The sequence below is a fragment of the Lutra lutra genome, chromosome 3, assembly GCF_902655055.1.
Source record: "Lutra lutra chromosome 3, mLutLut1.2, whole genome shotgun sequence".
Classification (NCBI taxonomy): Eukaryota; Metazoa; Chordata; class Mammalia; order Carnivora; family Mustelidae; genus Lutra; species Lutra lutra.
In genome coordinates, this window is record NC_062280.1 from 36,778,828 (window position 1) to 36,798,085 (window position 19,258).

Below are 19,258 nucleotides of genomic sequence, written 5' to 3' on the forward strand. Positions count from 1 at the left end.
TTCACTGAAAAGTTTCCAATTAAATAGGACATAGTAAAAACAAGGACATGAAAATTCCAAAAGAAGAGCTGACATCATGGAGTTCCATCAGATAGGATCATGTTATTATTCTTAGATGTATGTGATTATTTCCTTCCCATGTATGTGCTTTTATGTCTACTCCTTTTTTTATCTTGTATTTCTATTTGTCAATAACACTTTTTAAAATTTTCTAGTAAAAACTTTAATCACTAAAGTTTCTCTTTGCCTTTATTTTGATTTTACCTTATCCCACCCCTTAGAACATCTTAATCTCACTTAAACATCCCTTAGAAGATGAGTAATCCCTTAGAAGATGAGAATAGTTTTCTTGCCACTACTGCCCATGCATTCCAGCTATGAACACCAATGGGACACTTGAAAGAATGATGTATCTATATTCTGAATTCTATTTTGAAATGACAGTTACAGAGAAACAAGTGCCCCCCCAAAAAAGAAAGAAGTGTCCCTAATTCATTAAGAATTGTGTCCCTAATTCATTAAAAAAAAAAATCCTGTTTTATTCACAAAGAACCAATTCAAACCCATTTTCAGAAATACATCTGCTACCAAAATATGGATGGTTTCATTTGCTTTAGATTCCCATCTATTGTGGCCATTTACTCTTTGTGTCAAGGGCAGAGTTCCACCCCTCCGAGCAGGCTCTTTCATTTTTCCCCCTATAAACTCAGCCAGCAGTGCCCATTTAGACTTTTGGTATTATTAGTTTAGCTTTCTATCTCCCTAACTACAAAAGGCAATGCCAGCAGGTTGTGCTAAGTGGGTCGGCATTGGTGGACATGAGACTTATCTTCATTCTCTTCTGTTTATATTAATTAAACCTCAGTTGGGGTCTTGCTGAGGCTCAAGCTTTCTTTTGACTTTACTTCAAATCTATTTTTTCCCCCTTTTTTTTTTAAGGGGGGAGATACAGAGGCAGAGGAAGTGAGAGAATCTCAAGCAGACTCCATGCTGAGCATGGTACAGGGCTTGATCTCATGACCCTGAGATCATGACCTGAGCCAAAATCAACAGTCAGATGTTTAACTGACTGAGCCACCCAGGCATCCCTCAGATCTTACTTAATAACTCAAACTGTGATGTGTGTTTTAAATAAAAATTTTTAAAAGATTTTATTTATTTATTTGAGAGAGAGACAGTGAGAAAGAGCATGAGAGGGGAGAAGGTCAGAGGGAGAAGCAGATTCCCTGTGGAGCTGGGAGCCGGATGCGGGACTCGATCCCCGGACTCCAGGATCATGACCTGACACAAAGGCAGGTGCTTAACCTACTGAGCCACCCATGCACCCAGTGATGTGTGTTTTTAAGTTGTATTTCAATTTTTTACAGACTCATGAGCTTAGAGGGGATCTGACTGGTCATTGAATGTGTGTCCTTTTGCCAGACTGTGGTAGTCTATTCCTGATAGGAAAACAGTTTTATGAGCAAGATCTCTTTCCTTTACACCTGGAGCAAACTAGAGTTGAGTTAATCCCCTATAGCCATCATTCACTTGGAAGATACAAACTGAAATACAAATGACATTTTATGATTCAGATCACGAGTAGTACTTAAAAGGATTTAAATATTTCAGAAGAATCTACTTCTTTCTTTCAGAGAAACTCCTAGATATAAAGGTGGGTCTAAGGTGTTGAAGCCAGTTCAAAGATAGAGTAGTTCAAAGACACCCTGCCTTAGGGTATCTTTGGGTGGGGTGGGTTGTGTACAAGGAATTGTAATCCAAGGCCAAGTGTGATGCTTGCTGCAGCTGTTTCCATCAGAGGTGGAGAGATAGTTCTCAAAAACACTCAGAGTGGCTTCAAAGCACTGTATCTCATGGCTTTCTTGCAAACTCTTCAGTGTATGTTCTCTCTGCCACTTTGGTCTACTTTGGACCAGAGCCAGAAAGTGGTAGAGGTCATTGTCCCTGCAATGTGAAGGTCAGCAATTGTTGTCTCTGCATTAATTTTCCTCATCTTTTGCCACAAGGCACATGTTTCTCAGGTGGACCCAGTACTGACAACAAAAAGATGGATCACAATTTAAGGAAAATATTTCTGTAGTTCAACTGAGTTCAGCAAATATTTTCATTATTCAATCTGATATGTTTCTGCCTTTGTTTTCAAATCCTTATAGGCCCTGCCTATACCTTTCCCAATTATTCAGATCACCTAAATGAAGACCCGTATTTTACAATTAGATTACAGAGAGGAACATTCAAGAACTGAAGTGAAATGCAGGTTGTGTGCCTTCCCATGCTTTCCAGCCCCTGTCACCAGAGCCCCCATTCATGGATCCTGTGTGATTTCCTTGTGGATTCTGCGATAGCTTTATGTACTGGGAATTAGTGTGGACCATGTTCAGGAGGAAGAAGAGAGAGCTAAGTGTGACAAGGAAAACCAGGAACCACACTGTGTACATGTGCCACATTGTGGCTGCAACATCAGCACGTTTCTTTCTGTGTGTCAACTTAGAATTTGAGGAAGCTCATCTCAGACCCTCTCCTCAAAACTTATCTTCTGAATTTCAAGGGGGAAAGGAAGACTATCTTTTCAGGGGCTCCCTTTGGAGATTTTACTTGACATGGCTACTCAATTCATATATTGTTTGGTGATTTCATTGCATTTGGTCAATTCAGCCTATGTAAGCATCTAGTTTGTCAGGCTCGGCTGACTCCATGTGGATATGTGGTGTTGGAGCAAGAATGTCCTTCTGAAGACAAACCACAGGGGCTTGTCTTCCCTCCACCCCAGCTTCACCACCAGACCCAGCTAGGAGACCCCTGCCTCCTTTCTCTCTCAGCTCACTGCTAAACCAACCATGATGGATTAAGAATCTGGAAACCACAGAAAAGAGCCAGGGATCACTATGGGAAATTAATAGAAAGGGTGTTCAGGAACACATTTTGTTGTGTGTATGGTGTGGACTCCTTCAGACAATGCTGAGGGGGTGGTATGAAAGTTTCCCAGTTTGATTATTTTGAATCTAATGCTCATCTTCTGACATTACATCTGAAAGCCTATTTTGTAGTTTGTAGTGGCTGACAGACAGACTTCCATGGCCCCTACCATGGCTCCAGAAGAACTTCTGGGAGAGCTGCTTGGGAGGGTACAGATGCTTAGTGCGGTGGTGGCTGAATGAAAAACACTCATGGACTATAGAGCTAATGGGCAAAGAGATGTGAGAGACTCAGGGCTTCCATTTATGTTGCCTGTTGGAGTAATTCTCAGCTATGAGGCCATGACAGTCAGGATCAACATGCAGTAGAAAAAGACTCTAGGAGTAGAAAAAAGTGAGCATCATAAACGATAAGCCTCAAAAGTGACAATGCTCTTCAGTGATCAAATGACTACGCAGAATCTGTATGAATATTCACGCACTCAGACTGCTGTTGCTAAGACTCTATCAGAAGAGAGATTTAGGAAGAGTTTAGTTTATGACCTTGGCACATCCTGCCAAGATAAAGGATGTGCCTGCTGAGTTCTTTGCTTCTTGATAGACCTACAATGGATTAACCATTTACTAACCCATCTATATCCATCACAAACAACTTCTCTTGCTTTTAATTCATTGTCATGTTCACCTATACACTACCTGCCTCATGTTGAGATTGAAATGCATTGTTCCAAGGGATAGATAGTTTAGAGACTGGCAAACAAACAAACAAACAACAACAACAACAAAGGTCTTTGAGGCTGATTTAGTATAATTTATTAAGAGTTGTTTTGCATTTACAGAGATGGCAATGCAATGGTAAAAATAGGACATAAATAAACACAAAGTTAAAGGCATTTCAAGAACACAAAACATTAGCTATCTTGATTCATTTTTGTCAAGGCAATATTTGAAAGTTAATGGACAGAGGAGGCTGCCCATTAATTACTTTGGCTGGTGTTTATTAAATGCAAACAGGATGATAGAAACCACAGAATGTGGGATTCCTGTGGGTTGGTGACCAGGCTCAGGTCACGCTTGTGACTTAAAAGTCAGAAAGGAGCCGACAGAAAGGGAGGGGGAAGTCTTACCTACAGCATCGTTACCTGCATCACTTCCCCAGAAGCCGGCCGGCTGCCTAGCAGCAGCATTGCTGCTTGCAACAGCACTTCTGCTGGCAACAGCACTTCTGCTGGCAACAGCCCTTCCCACCGCCGCAGCCACATGAGCCACAGCCACACGAGCCACAGCCACATGAGCGACAGGAGCGGCGGCAGCAGCAGACCACGGGGGTACTACAGCAGCCCCCGCAGCAGCCACAGCAGCAGGGGCAGCAGGCGGAGCAGCAGCCCACGCGGTAGCACCTGCAGGTGGTGCAGCTGCCACAGCCACCACCGCAGCCACCACAGCCGCCACCACAGCCACCACAGCCACCACCACAACCACCACAGCCGCCGCTACAGCCACCGCAGCCGCCACAACTTCCACAGCCACAGCACCCCATGGTGTCAGGAGAGAGGACTCAGGAGGGAGTAGAGAGGAGCAAAACTCAGGAGGTGAGAGAGGTCTGATGCCACCTTCTGCTGGTGGAGCCCTTATATACCAGCACTGGGGGGAAAGCAGGAAGACACATGACCACTTCCTTGTTGCTATTTGGCTCTATTTACAGGGAAGAATCATATCATCTCTTATTTGCTTCCCTTTTAGATATCTTTGTCTTCATCACATGTTTAGTTTATTGTTTAAATAAACCTTTATTCCAGTTTAACTTTGAAAAAAAAAAAACAAAGTTCTAAGGAGGCATTCTGGGAACCCAGAGCGTAGTGAAGCTATCAACAGGAATGGACCGTATCTCATCTTCCCACGATACCTGTGTCTGTGGGGCTTGCAGACCACACCCTGGGCCAGGTGATCTGTGAGCTCCCAGGGGCTGGGATGGTCCCTGACCTCAAAGAGCTTGTAATGGGAAGTAATCCTGGGAGCTGGGGATGTGACAGGCCAGATAACATCATTGCATTTATTGACCAGTGAAAATTTCTGGAGCTGGAAACTTCGACTCCTTTCCTCTTCATGTGAAGCATACCAGTGTTCTTTCTCACACCCAGGTTCTAATGACTATTTTAAAACAAATAAATCCTCTTAAGAGTCACTTTAATGTAAATGGACAAGGAATTAATTTTTAATTTTTGTCTTTGAGTAGATAAGATCAGTTGATGTCTTCACTAAGGAGTCTGACCTTGGAGATTTAGAAAGAAGGGTGGGAACTTTGAGGGGTGCACGTACAGAGGCCAGAGATGCAAGGAGGGGCCCAGTGTGGTGAGAAAAAGAGTGTGAAATATGGTGAAGTGTGCAGCTGCGGTCCTGGGTGGGATTGGAGGGCTAGCGACTAACAAGGAGGTGATAGAAACATAGACAAGGAAAACAAGAGCACCAGTGGGCTCCTCATCACGTGTGCTGTTGGAGGAGCCCTCTGGCCTCTGAGGGAGTTCTGCAGACCTTCATGGAGATTCCCCAAACTATGATTTATAACTGGCTTGCTGCCCAGAGCCTATTTTCCCAATCTGGTGAGATTGTTCTTCAGGAATCTGAGTGAGAGGAAATGTTGTAAGGTCCCAGAGGCATGTTGGCATTGTTATTCATGATCTCAAACTATTTCTGAGGTTTGTGGACCAAGGCATGCATTTCAACCACCCAGCTGAGATGGGCTAGGGTGCGGGGGACAGTGGGGTAAGAGATAGAGGAATAGGTGTGAGAGCTTTTAAGGAGGCACAGTCACAGAATTCAGTGGAAGACCAGATATGGGGCTAAGAGAAACAAAGGATTCAGAGCTTTTTAATGGATTGTCAGCTTGATGGAGAAGACACAGCGGAGGAATATGGCTTTTTTTGGTGGGGTTGGTGATTGGGTTGGGGAGATTATGCCTTCAGCCTGGGGCCTGGGACATGGAAGGTGGATCTGGAGCATGGAGGAGATTTGAAGTTGGAGGAAGGAATCTGGGAAATGCACATGGAAACTAAAGCCCTGGGTGTGGATGTGAGCACGAAGGGAGAGAGTGTAGCAGGAGAGACAGGAACATCAGGTCAAGATTTTCAATAGACAGCTTACAAGGTTGAGGAAGAAAAGAAGGTCATTTAGTTTAAAAACAGTCCACATCTCTTTGGAAATACAGCTGTGAACATGTAACGTCACAAGAACTAATATGGCCCATTTAACGAGGTGTAAGATTCATGAGAGTGATAGATGTGAAAACCATTGGAAAGAAGTGGCTTGTTCAATTTGGTTATTCATATGGACTCTACCTCTCTGAAGTTTCTATTAGAGCGGGGGGTGGTTTCTGCTGATGATATGGAGAGAAACCCATTGAGGAGAGGCAGAAAAGGAGCGAGCAATAATTAAGCGATTTCATTGTTCTAAATCTCAAAGCTTCGGGCGCCTGGGTGGCTCAGTTTGTTAAGTATCTGCCTTCAGTTCAGGTCATGATCCCAGAGTCCTGGAATCAAGTCCCGCATCGGGCTCCCAGCTCCATGGGGAGTCTACTTCTCCCTCTGACCTTTCCCCCTCTCATGCTCTCTCTCACTTTCTCAAATAAAATCTTTAAAAAAATTAAAAAAAAATCTCAACGGTTCATCTTTTTTTCTCTGGAAATGAAGACAACTCCAGAAGGTTAGCGTCTCTTTGCCTCTAAAATGACTTTAAGAAGAAAAGCTAAAATAAGAAAATGTACTGGGTCAAATATCACCCATAAGAACGTAAACAAGGAATAGCCCTGGATGAGCTTCTTGTGGAAACTGCTTTGGCAGCAGTGAGGAAGTGCTGGGTCATGTGTCCTGGGTCACTCACTCCATCATCTTCCTCCTCAAGATGGTACATAAGGGGCTCCCCCAGCAGAAGGCGGCATCAGACCTCCCTCACCTCCTGAGTCTCCCTCCTCACCTCTCCTGAGTCCTTACTCTCCTGACACGATGGGGTGCTGTGGCTGTGGAAGTTGTGGTGGCTGCGGTGGCTGTGGTGGCGGCTGCGGTGGCTGTGGTGGCGGCTGTGGTGGCTGTGGTGGTGGCTGCGGTGGCTGTGGTGGCTGTGGTGGTGGCTGTGGTGGAAGCTGTACCACCTGCAGATGCTACCGGGTCAACTGCTGTCCCTGCTGCACCGGCTGCTGCGGATGCTGCTGCACTGTCCCCGTGGTCTGCTGCTGCCGCCGCTCCTGTGGCTGCAGTTCCTGTGGCTGTGGCTCGTGTGGCTGTGGCTCATGTGGCTGCGGCGGTGGGAAGGGCTGTTGCCAGCAGAAGTGCTGTTGCCAGCAGAAGTGCTGTTGCAAGAAGCAATGCTGCTGCTAGTTGGCTGGTGCATAGGTGCCACCAGTACCCATTCACTTGGTAAGACTTCCGCCTTCCTGTTGCTCTTCTGCCACCTGATGGTCCTGAAAATACCCTCTTCCTGTCTTTGGTGCCTTAAGTCCTTCCATCAGAAGAGTCCCTGAACTCAGAGAAATCATCTAATGGAAGAAATACTGATGCAGTGGAGCACCAGAGTAATTATGCAAATTACTAATGAAATCATGATCCGAATACATTGGTTTGATGGAATTCTAGTGCCTTGCAGGTTTGTCTTTGACCACTTTTTTCTGTCATCATGCATAGTCCTCCCCCACCTTACCTTTTCTCCTTCCTAGGCCATTACATATACTCTCTAAATTTCCCTAAGAAAATAAACACGAGAAGTCCATAAAAAGTGTTTCTTTTTGTCCTTTGTTGTGTTTGAGGTGCATGGAATCCTGGTTGTTCTGAAACTTGAGAATTTACCTTTGCACCAAGTTTTTAAAAACCCTTGCAGCTGTAACAGGTTCAAGCCCCAGCCAGTCCTTGGGACCACCCTCTCCTCTCAGTGAAACTTCACTTTCCTGCCAGCCTCCTCCCTCCCTTACCAGCTCAGTGTGGCCAACTCCCCCTGAGAGACACAGTCCTCATGTACTAATATAAGGATGTGGCCCTTCAGCAGGCATTAAACACTACATGGGCATTCCCATCAGGACCCAAATACAGAATTTAATAGTGGGCCTGAGACCTTTTGGGCTTTCCATGGGGTTTCTTTTGTGGACATATTAAATCTTTTCCTTCTCCTCTTTCTGTTTTTTTGGTGTATGCAGTTTTCTTCTTTCAATTATTTCAGTAGGTAGTAACATTTGATGATAACAGAGACGCTGAAACTTTTCTAAATTTTTAAAATGCATTCAGTTGCCATAAATTCTTCCAGTGCCTCTGTCTTCTCAATTACCTTCAGCAAAAGTAATACATGAAAAGAACCCCTGGGGAAAGCGGGTTTCCAATGCTTTTTTGAGGGGGGACATCCTTTCTTCCACTGCTTCAATTTTGTCCACAAGAAGATAACCTCTTTTCTTTTCCTTCCTTTCTCTTTCTTTTCCAGTTCCTTTCTTTTCTCTCCTCCCCCTTCCTTGTCCTTTTCTTTCCTCTAATTATTTTCTACAGATTTTTTTTCAGCTGTTGAGATTCTGCTATTTTATTAGCAGTAGAGACTGTAGGCCAAGGAGATTTTGGATCACGATGGTTCAGTATTTTCACACATTGATGCATTTGTCCAAAAAAGGGAGGAAGCTCTGCTGGATAACATGTTCAAATGAAATAAATTAACCACATCTCTGGGCTCAAAAACAAGATCTGTATCTCTGTGGACCAAACACAGAACAGAAATGCAGAATGCCAGGCTGCAGCCATGTCCTTGCTGGGATCTGGGTCTGGAAGTGGGCTACAGACATGTGGAGAGTGGGAATATGAGCACAGAGATCAGATATTCCACACAGAGAGGGGATGATATAGCTAGGCTCACTTGAGATATAGTGTGAGGATGGGTCCCCTTCTGTCTTGAAAAAATCCTATGACTCTTTGCTGCCTAGGTTTCTGGCCTATAAACTGGTGTCCACCAGAGACATATGGATATAGTCCCAAGATCACAAATTGACTTAAATCATCCAGAGGCTTGAGAATAATCTACGATATCCCATTACACTATGGGGTGAGGCTTGGATGTAGGGCAGGAGAATATAACAGCAAAACTTCTAGACAGGTAAAAGCCAAGGTGAGGGTTGAGGTAAGAAGAGAGAGTGAGAGAAGTGAAAGTAGAAACAAAGCACTTCTCACTTAAAGGAAGTTGGCAAAGTTTCAAAAACTCTTTGTAGTAGGAAGCTCTAACATGGTTCCCTGTGATCCCTGTGTCCTGGTGTTCATACCCTTGTGAAATCAATCATCGTCCCTGGAGTACGTGCTGGATTTAGGGACTAATGAAGAGAATACCACAAAAGTGACAGGACGCCACATTCTTGATTAGGTTACAAAAATCTGTGACTTCCCTCTTTAAGCCGATCCTTGATTTCTTGGCTTGCACACTTTGATGAAGCAAGCTGACATATTGGAGAGGCCCACATGACCAGGAACTGAGCACAGTCTCCAGTCAACAGCTAGCAAGAAATTGAAGCCTTCTGCTCAGTGGCCACGAGGAACTGAATCCTGCCAACAATTACATGGACTTTGAAATGCATCATGCCCCATTCAATGCCCTGCCTCCTTGAGATGACCACAGTCCAGTCAACACTTAGCCTATGGAAGACTTTGAAGTAGAAGACTCAGCTAAGCTGTACCCAGATTTCTGACCCAGAAACTATGAGATAATAAATGTGTGGTGTTTTAAGCCACAAGTGTTGGGGTAATTTGTTATAGGATACTAAATAACTAACACATTTGAAAACATCAAATGTTAGGAAAGGGCAGCAAGGGCGCCTGGGTGGCTCAGTGGGTTAAAGCCTCTGCCTTCGGCTCAGGTCGTGATCCCAGGGTCTTGGGATCGAGCCCTGCATTGGGCTCTCGGCTCAGCAGGGAGCCTGCTTCCTCCTCTCTCTCTGCTTGCCTCTCTGCCTACCTGTGATCTCTGTCTCAGATAAGTAAATAAAACCTTTAAAAAAAAAAAAAAAAAAGGAAAGGGCAGCAAACTTGGAACATGAATTAATTTTGGATGAAACTGACTTTATAGAACTAACAATGTCTTTTAAACAATATTTTTTGGATCCTTAAAACAATAAATAAAAGAATGACTTTCATTTAAAAATGAATATTTATTGTGAAAATACAGGTAAAAACAAAATAAGAATGGGTTGCTATCAAAATCCTGGGAACAAAAAAAATGAGTTGAAATAAAAACTCAAGCAACAAAATAAGACACTATCAAAGAGAGAATTTGTGAATTTCAAGATGGATATCAGGTGTTCGCTTAGCACACAACAGAGAGAAACAGAGTCCCAGAATAGAAACTGAAGTAGCCTGTCTTGACATGAAATCTAATCTGGGAAAAAGGTTTTGAAGACTTTCCCAGTAGGGCTACTTCTTATGCCCAAGGATATCTTTCTACTACCATCAAACTTATTCATGTTGGACTTATATTCCAGATACATTTGGATGGATTAAATTTCAGGCAACTTTTACTCTACTAAAAATATTGGGATCCAAATTATCATGAAGCAGTGGTAGCATTTTCCATTATGACTGCTACTGAATATTGAATTTCTTAAAATTAATTAGAGTCCTCTGGCTCAAAGTTCAAGTAAGAATTCAGCAAACAGTTCATCTTTTTCTTTTCTATGGATTATCAATGAGCCAACACCACAATTCTCTGTGAGTTAGACTATTCTGACCACTGCTTTGGCTCCATTGTCCTTTATGATAACCACACCCATCTTGTCTTCAGCAACTAAGTGTCCCCATGTAGCCCCTGTGTCCCTAGGATCCTTTGATCTCCATTGTATATAAGTATTCCAGTTCATTGATAACAGTTCCCACTTAAATTATTGATCTATAGAGCAAAGCAAGTTCTTCTAGCATGCTGGGCTATTCTCTTGAATGTATTCGCACAGTTATGATAGAAGGTGTGTCTTCTGGATCCTCCCAAGTTGGGTGAACAAATCCACATGATAAATCCACTCTAACATCATAATTTCAGCAAGCTTTCGAACACCTTCTTCTAGAGCATACCAAGGCAGTTCTGGCATTTCAGCTGATTTAGTGTGTTCCACCTGTGACTTCATGTTTCAGCTAACCAACCAAACTGGCAGCCCATATCAACAAATTCTGCTTGATCCAACTTTATGTTCCTTCTACCATGATCCCACATCCTTAAGATCCATTCCCATACATATTATCTAGATTTCTGTTTATAAAAACTGGGAGAATCATGTAGCTCTTTTGGAGCATAATGCATCTCCACACTTTTTTTTTTTTTTTGGGCCTGCCGATACTTGAGACTATTTATGGGTTTAGAGACAAAGAGGGGTGCTGTGGAGGTGGGTCTGAGGAGACTCAACAATGTCTTGCTACCTCAGTGGATGCCATTACAGGACTACCTCATTAGGCAGGGGTGGAAGGACAGCTTCTAATGGCAAAGACTTGGCTGATCTAGGGCTTAGATATCCCCAGCTTTATTGAGATCTGACCATGTGTCCCCATTCCAGTTTTCAGGATTCCATTCATTCCCAGTGAATGTCCTCACTTTATCAGAAGACACCCTGCAAGGTCAGGAATTCAATTTTCACTGTAAAGCAGCCAATTTCAGAATGAGACTCTTGGTTTGATTATCAGAAATCTCCACTCTGTGGTTGCAGGAGACAATGGTTTATTCAGGGAATATATTAGAGCTTTCAGGTCATTAATACAAGCACTCAAGCTGGGAATTTGAAGCCCTGATCCTATCCTTTTTTCCTCCCTTATTTTCTCCAGTGCTGCCAGGAGTAACCAACCAATTCCATTTTTCTCTTTAGTTTAACTAAAATAGTCTAAGTTGACAAATACAAGACAATTCAGAATCTCACCTTCTATAGGTACTGCTGAATGTTGACCTCCCCACCCCCAAATTTATGTTCATCTGGAACCTATAAATGTGACTTAATTAGGGTTGACCTAAATCCAATATGGTTGGCCTCCTTATACTAAGAGGAGACTTTGGACATAGAGACAAGGACGCACAGGGAAAACATCATGTGATAACAGAGGAACAGATTGGAGTGATGTGTCTACAAGCCAAGGGATGTTAAGAATTGCCAGCAACTGCTCAAAGCTAGGAAGCGTCAAGGAAGGATCCTTTCCTAGATATTTTCAGAGAGAAAGTATGGGCCCACCAACACCTTGATTTCAGACTTCTAGCCTCCAGAACTGTGAGAAAAGAAGTTTATGTTGTTTAAAGTGACTCAATTTGTGGTCATTTGTTATAAGAACATTAGGAAACTAATATAGTATTTGATTAGGAGTATCCAATGGTGACACTTATGTGTCTAAAATCACATCATGCCATGACTACTAGTGCCTGTTTTATGACCAGAAACAGATTCATAGTGGCTTTAAATCTAACTAGATCAGAAAACAAGTTCCAGAAAACCCAGAAGCTGTACAGAAAAGTCTTTCTTAAAAATCTGTCCTCTACAACCACTCCTGGTACCAAAATCTGTATCAATCAGAATTTAGCCTGAGAAACAACCAGTGGAGATATATATTGAAAAATTTATTTAAAGGAGTTGGCTTACTTGATTGGGGGAGCTGGGGAGGCCAAGTCCAAAATTCACAGGGCAGGTCATCAGGACAGGTAGGCTAGAATTCTCAGGCATGTCCTCAGATGGAACTTCTCCTTCCTCTGGGAAGGCTCAGTTCTGCTCTTAAGGCCTTTCAACTGATGGAATTGGGCCCATCCAGGTTATCTACTTACTTAAAGTCAACGGATTATGAACTTTGATCACATCTACAAAATATATCACAGCAACACTTCGATTAGTACTTGTTTGAGTAAATAAGGAACTTGAGAACCTAGTCAGGATGACACAAAAGACTGACTGTCACAAATTACAACAAACTTATCCATTAGTTTGAAAAGAATTGAAATCATTACAATATTCAATCTTTTCATGTAAGGTCATTGTAAAGTTTAATAAAAACTTTTTTCCTTGAGGCGCCTGGGTGGCTCAGTGAGTTAAAGCCTCTGCCTTTGGCTCGGGTCATGATTCCAGAGTCCTGGGATCGAGCCCCGAGTCGGGCTCCCTGCTCAGCAGGGAGCCTGCTTCCCTTCCTCTCTCTCTGCCTGCCTCTCTGCCTACTTGTGATCTCTGTCAAATAAATAAAATCTTTAAAATTTTTTTTCCTTATTTTTTGGCCTAATTTTATAGGAATTAAATGATTTTCCTCATTCTAACTTTTTTCATAGTATATAGTATGAGTATAATCATAATGGTTATCACATGTAGATCATTTACTATGCATCAGGCCTGCATGAGAAACTTTTTAATCTACTATTCAAACCAAAACAAATCACACTTTTATGAAGTTGGGCACAAAAAGCCAGTATACATCATTCACTCTGTGATATTTCATGTTTCTGTTCTTGCATGGTCCCATTTGTCTGATTTCCATGTTCTTTTGGGGTGGATTCGAAAGTATTAAAACTGTATTTAGGGTCCTAGTTGCTCATCAAGTCCATAAAGATGGCTGGTTTCAACTTGGCTGACTACAGTTTTTGGTTGTATCCAGTTCACCAGCCCATAGCAGAGATTTTGATGTGGTGTTGATAAGGTTGATGATAATCCTGTCTTTTATGGTTTCTTAATCTAGGACAAAAAATTAAAATGTCACGTAGTATAGCACCATATATTTTCAGAGTTGTCCTCCCTTTGAGTCCATGTTAGGAGGGACCAGGCTAAAACTGTGTTACTGTGTTCATACCAGACATGGAGTTCTCCGGTTCACTTGGATTCTGACCAGTAGCAGTAGACCTACATTTTTCCTTTCCACATTTGACTGAACAGATTATGTAAATGCTTCTCATCAGGAAAATTCCAGCAATAATAGAAAAATAACTCCCATAAATTAAAAACTACAAAAGAAAAATAAATTAATGAATGACATTAAAATGGGTATTCAACACTGAAGGTAAATAGTGATGCTTTATTACTAGCTGGGAGATCTTAAATAGGTCATGGATTTTCTCCATTTTCTCAACTGTGAAATTAGAATAATAACAATATTTACACATTTGTTGTGAGGATTAAATGAGTTATTACATATAAGATATATAGAAAAATACCCATGTAGTAGAATTCAATCAATGTTAACTGTCTGTGCTTCTGAAACTCTCCATCTATATAGTCTTCCTTCTTGCTTGCCTTCTTTTTTCATATTCACATTTAGTGTATGAAATTGGGAGTTTATTTTTTTCTTAGAATATAACATGCTTGACAGTATTCTATCCAAAAAAATAAAAATAAAAAGAAAGAAGACAGCATATCTATTCAAAATATTGAAATGATACTAATAGATGTACAGAAGTTTAGAACTTGTATATGTTTCTAATGAATTGATGAAATGTTTAATCATTTTTAATGATTCTTCTTAGATATACAGATCAAGAGATCTTAATTATGTTTTATCTTTTAAAAAATTTGACTGTATTTGCTTTTAAAATTTTTGTTTGCATGGTATGAGTTTTCCTTCCTCCCTCCCCCCCAAACTTCACATGTCTTTGTAATATTAAATGTGTCTTCTGTAAATAGACTATAGTTGTAAACCTTTAAGAATCTAACCTGAAAATACATTTTTATTTTTTTTCCTGGGTTGTTCAGCTTTGAATTGCTTGATTTTTATTTTTGGAAAATTATAAACATTCACAAAAGTGGACAGTATCCAAATGCCCATGAATCCATGACCTGTTTTCATCAATCACCAGCTCATAGTCACTCTTGTTTCTACAATTCCCCAATCACTTCCCCTTTCCCCTCGCAGATTAATTTGAATCCAGTATCATATAATGTAATAAATATTTCAGCTTGTATCTTTAAAAAGAGGGACACACAAGAGCGTCACCATGAATCGTTAATACACCTAAAATATTAGCAATTGTTTAATGTCTTCTAGTCAGTATTCAAGTTTCCCTGCTTGTCTCATAATATTTTTAGTTTCTGGGTATGAATCAGTATTCAAATAAGATCCACACATTGTGATTGATTACTGAATTTCTTAAGACACTATTGATCTTTTTTTAAAATTTTATTTGTTGAAAAACTAATTTCCCAGATGTTGGGGTTTTTTGGTGATAATTCTGGGTGTCATGTAATGAGTTCTTTTGCTTCCCCTATTTTCTGTAAATTGGCTGTCCAATCTATGAATTAATTTGTTATTTTAGTGGCAACTAGCATATTTGTGTTTTTTGCCACCATATTTTTCCGATTTTTATGCTCCTTAATTTTCCCCTCCTTTCTTGAGCTCTTTCATGTGACTCTTTTTCCACATTCTATTTAATTCCTCTCTTCTGTATAAAAATTGCATATTCTAATTTTTTTTCATGGTTACACTTGAAATATTGACTCTTAATAAACAAATCAGTAATGTATAAAGGTGATGGTGGTGGGAGTTGTCTGCCTTGGGTATGGGCAGTAAGTGGGGAGAACTCTGTGCAGAGAATTTTAAAACTATAATAAAACTGATTAAAAGTCTGTTGCATCTCATTATCGTCATGCTGCAGCAATTTAAACAATGCTGGTGATGAAATCCGCCTCCCTCCCAGATGGACTCCCAACCCGTTCTCTGCTTAGTGTGTCGTCCTAGCAGTTTCTAATCAATAATTCCTCCCTCCTCCAGAAAAGCACAAAAATCCTGAGTTTTGAACATCCTCTACTGATAGATACTATTGTTGTCCAGTACTTTGGGCATCTTTTAAAAAAACTCCTTAAGATATAAAATATAAGTATTATTGTTTTATTTTTTACTTTTAAAGATTTTATTTATTTATTTATTTATTTATTTATTTTAGAGAGGATGGGGAGGGGCAGAGGGAAAGGGAGGGAGAGAGAATCTCAAGCAGACTCCAAGCTGACTGCAGAGTGCGACAGGGGGCGCCATCCCAGGACCCGAGATCATGACTTGAGCTAAAATCAAGAGTTGGATGCTTAACTGACTGAGCCACCCAGATGCCCCTAAGTATTAATGATTAGTGTTTGTTTAGATTTACTCACATGTTTAGTTCTTTTTTCACATTCCTTCTTTTGGGAATACCTTCCTTTTGGGATAATATTCCTTCTTCCTCAAATGCTTACTTTAGAAATTGTTTTTGTAAAGGTTTGTTGGTGATAACACACTGATTCTATTTCCGTTTGTCTGAAAATGTCCTTGTTTTACTCTTATTTTTATAACAGAGTTTCTCTTTGTCTATGATTCTGGGCTGGCCATTATTCTCTGTAACACTTGAAGCCATTGCTTTGCTGGCTTCTACTGTAAGCTACTGACAGGTCCACTCTCGACCACCTATAGCTGATTTCCGTTTCTCTAATTTTAAGATTTCTTTTTCTTTGGTTTTCTGCATTTAACCATAGTGTGCTTAGAAATGAATTTCTTTTTACTTACTCTTTTTGAGATTTTGGGGGCTTTTTTCTTAATTCTGAGAATACTTCTGGAAAATTCTCAGTGAATATTTCTTTTTTGGCATCTCTTTACTGCTTTTATTATCTCTTCAAGGAATTCCAGATAGATATTTGTTAAACTTTCTCAGTTTCATCTCCACATGTGTTAATTTTCCCATTTCCTTCTTTCTTTGCTGCATTTCTTGGTGATTTTTTCCCCCATTCAGTAATTTTTCCTATTATGTGTCTAACTTGCTCTTAACATATTTAAGTTTCTAATCTCATGAGTTCTATTTTTCCCAAATATTCACAAGCATTCATGAAGTACCTCATTCCATTCTCATGTTATTATTTTCCTTTGTGTACAAGCCTGTCAAACATCTTTATATTCTAATGCTGGAAATTCTTCTGTCTCAAATCTTTGTCAGTCTGATTCTGCTTTTTATTATTTCACTTGGCTGGCTCATGCTACTTTATATCCAGGCACGATTTTGGACTTTTTAAAAAATAATCTCATATTTGGTGGCATTTTATCTGTGGCAATTTTTTTTTTTTTTTTTTATTTCTGTATTGAGGGACAGTCTTTCCAGAGAACATTTGTTTTGATACATACAGGTACCTGGGGGCCATTATCAACCAGGGGCATTTTAAAGTAAATACTCAGCTTTAGGAAAAGAAAAAAAATGTTTAGCCTGTAGAAACTGGGCCCTAGAATTATGTGAGTGCTGGCTTATGAAAGCAAATTTCCAGGGTAAATTCCTCTGATACCACCCAGATTCATCTTCTATGTTGGCATTTCCCCCATAATTTCATGTTTTGTTTCTGCTTCACCACTCATGGAGGATATAGCTTTTGGGGTTGCCACTAAAACCAAAATTCCAGGTCACTGGGAGAATCAGCAGATGCTCAAGCACATGAGAGATTCAGTGCTTCCTTATCTATCTGGTTTCCTGTTCCTGCTTTGACCTCTGCGGAGTGTTCTTATTTCTTACCAATTCAGCCATTTATTTAAAAAAAAAATCTTAAATTTATATCCAGGAGTTCTAGGTGTTTTGTAGTGTAAAGGACTTTTTCTGATATCCAGTTATTGTTGCCTTAATGGAAATAAGCCTTTCTTATTTTAGTATTTCTTAAATTCTATAGCTCTTAATGGAAGTAAGTCTTTCTTAATTTAATATTTAAAGAAACAACAACACTTGTTTACTTTAAACTTCAAACAATGTGGACACCACCCTTCTTTTCCTTCTTCAAACACAATCCCTCAACCCCACTCCTCTCAAGGTATTTGCCTTCAGACCATTTCCACTAGAACAGAAAAGTAAGAAAACAAGACAATGTCTGAAGATCAGGGCTCAAACTCACTGAAAATCTGTATAGGCAGTTATTTTGTTTGATAATGAAAATCTGGGCTTACCTTCAGTTACTCTTTAAGATTCCAAAAATGGTTTATGAAATAGTGAAACCCAAATCCAACAGACCACACATCTCACATGTTTTGAGTTAATGAATGCGGCCTGAAAACATTCATCTGAGCTATCTGGACTAGCCAATAGTCCATGCTTTAAATACATCAAGAAAAATCTCAGAATTGATATGGGAGGCTTCCCAGAATCTAAAGGAATCCCCATTCCATGCACTCAAAATAATAGCGTCACTGTTCTACTTTTTGTGAGATAATCTTTCTGTTTAGAGTGCCACTTCCCTTATTAAGCCCTTTGGGGTTAAAACTAAAACTCCATTTTCATGATTCTAATTTTTATTTAATTTAAGGCAGCCAAAAGTACCAGTTATCCTAGCTAGATAATCTAATGGAGTGTGTAATCGGGGGTACATCTGGTCCCCTAGTGGCTGAGTGCAGTGGCTTCCTGCCAAGAGAACTGGGGAGGATCATTTCTCATTTCTCCATGAGGACATGGCAGATAGAGCAGAGCAGCAGCTGTGGTGTCCATGTCATCGAAGGGCCACTTTGTATCAGTGGCCTTCCCCTTTTCTTTTTCTTGTGTGCTTCCCCAACTTGGTGGTGATGGGGTTCAGGACAAGTTACTCCCAAGTATGACACTTTGGCATAGTGAATGTTTTTTAACTGAAGGAGTCTGAGGCACGGCAGGTGCAGGAAGGACTTTCCGACCTTCCTTTGGAGCAGGTCGTAAGAACTGAGTGTCTACACCCGGAGGAAAGGAACATCCTTATCTCCAAAGATAAAAGGACACAGAGAGGAATCTGAATGAACAGGCAGTGTGAAGTTCCCCCAATTTACTATTCTTAGTTCATATCCTTTTTGTCCTATCATATTTTTTTTTTCCCATAACTTTCCACCCTTTATCAAATCTAGCATAAAAACATTCAGGCTCAACTATTACTTGGGGTCTTCACTTCCTTACGAAGGTTCCTTTGTTACACAAAACTTAAATCAAATACATTTGTATGCTTTTGCTAATTTGTTTTTGTTACAGAGATGCAGCTGAGAACCAAATTGGGTGAGAGGAAACAATATTTTTCCTCCCTGACAGGATCAAGTGTTGCTTTTCATGTTAAGCTTCAAGATCATCCAGCGAGGAGGCTGGTGAAAGTAATGAGATTCATGAATGGGAGTTGAATGAATGTCAACTCTCTCAATCAATAAAAAACTGATGATTGGGGCACCTAGATGGCTCAGTGGGTTAAAGCCTCTGCCTTCGGCTCCGGTCATGGTCCCAGGGTCCTGGGATCGAGCCCCGCATTGGGCTCTCTGCTCCGCAGGGAGCCTGCTTCCTCCTCTCTCTCTCTGCCTCTCTGCCTAGTTGTGATTTCTCTCTGTCAAATAAATAAAATATTAAAAAAAATGATGATTACCAGTGTGTTCTCCATTCCAAAGGGCATCTCTGCAAACTGAAGGGTG

General features: G+C 40.7%; 1 protein-coding gene and 1 long non-coding RNA gene across 10 annotated transcripts in view; one reads left to right on the forward strand and one right to left on the reverse strand.

Moving 5' to 3' along the window:
• The first annotated feature begins 6,527 nt into the window (after positions 1 to 6,527).
• LOC125095676 (uncharacterized) lies at positions 6,528 to 9,074 on the forward strand. Its single transcript, XR_007125922.1, has 3 exons — positions 6,528 to 7,292; positions 8,202 to 8,208; positions 9,064 to 9,074. It is a non-coding gene; the product is annotated as an uncharacterized LOC125095676 (long non-coding RNA).
• Positions 9,075 to 13,132: 4,058 nt separating this feature from the next.
• SLC19A3 (solute carrier family 19 member 3) overlaps positions 13,133 to 19,258 on the reverse strand; it is a 66,386-nt gene continuing 60,260 nt past the window's right edge. For 8 of the 9 annotated variants that reach the window (XM_047721592.1, XM_047721603.1, XM_047721607.1 and 5 more), the window contains one exon: positions 13,133 to 13,862. In XM_047721592.1, the coding sequence (XP_047577548.1) occupies positions 13,686 to 13,862 (177 nt within the window). In that variant the 3' untranslated portion in view covers positions 13,133 to 13,685. The remainder of the gene's footprint in view (positions 13,863 to 19,258) is intronic. The other variant, XM_047721593.1, reaches the window with a different exon arrangement.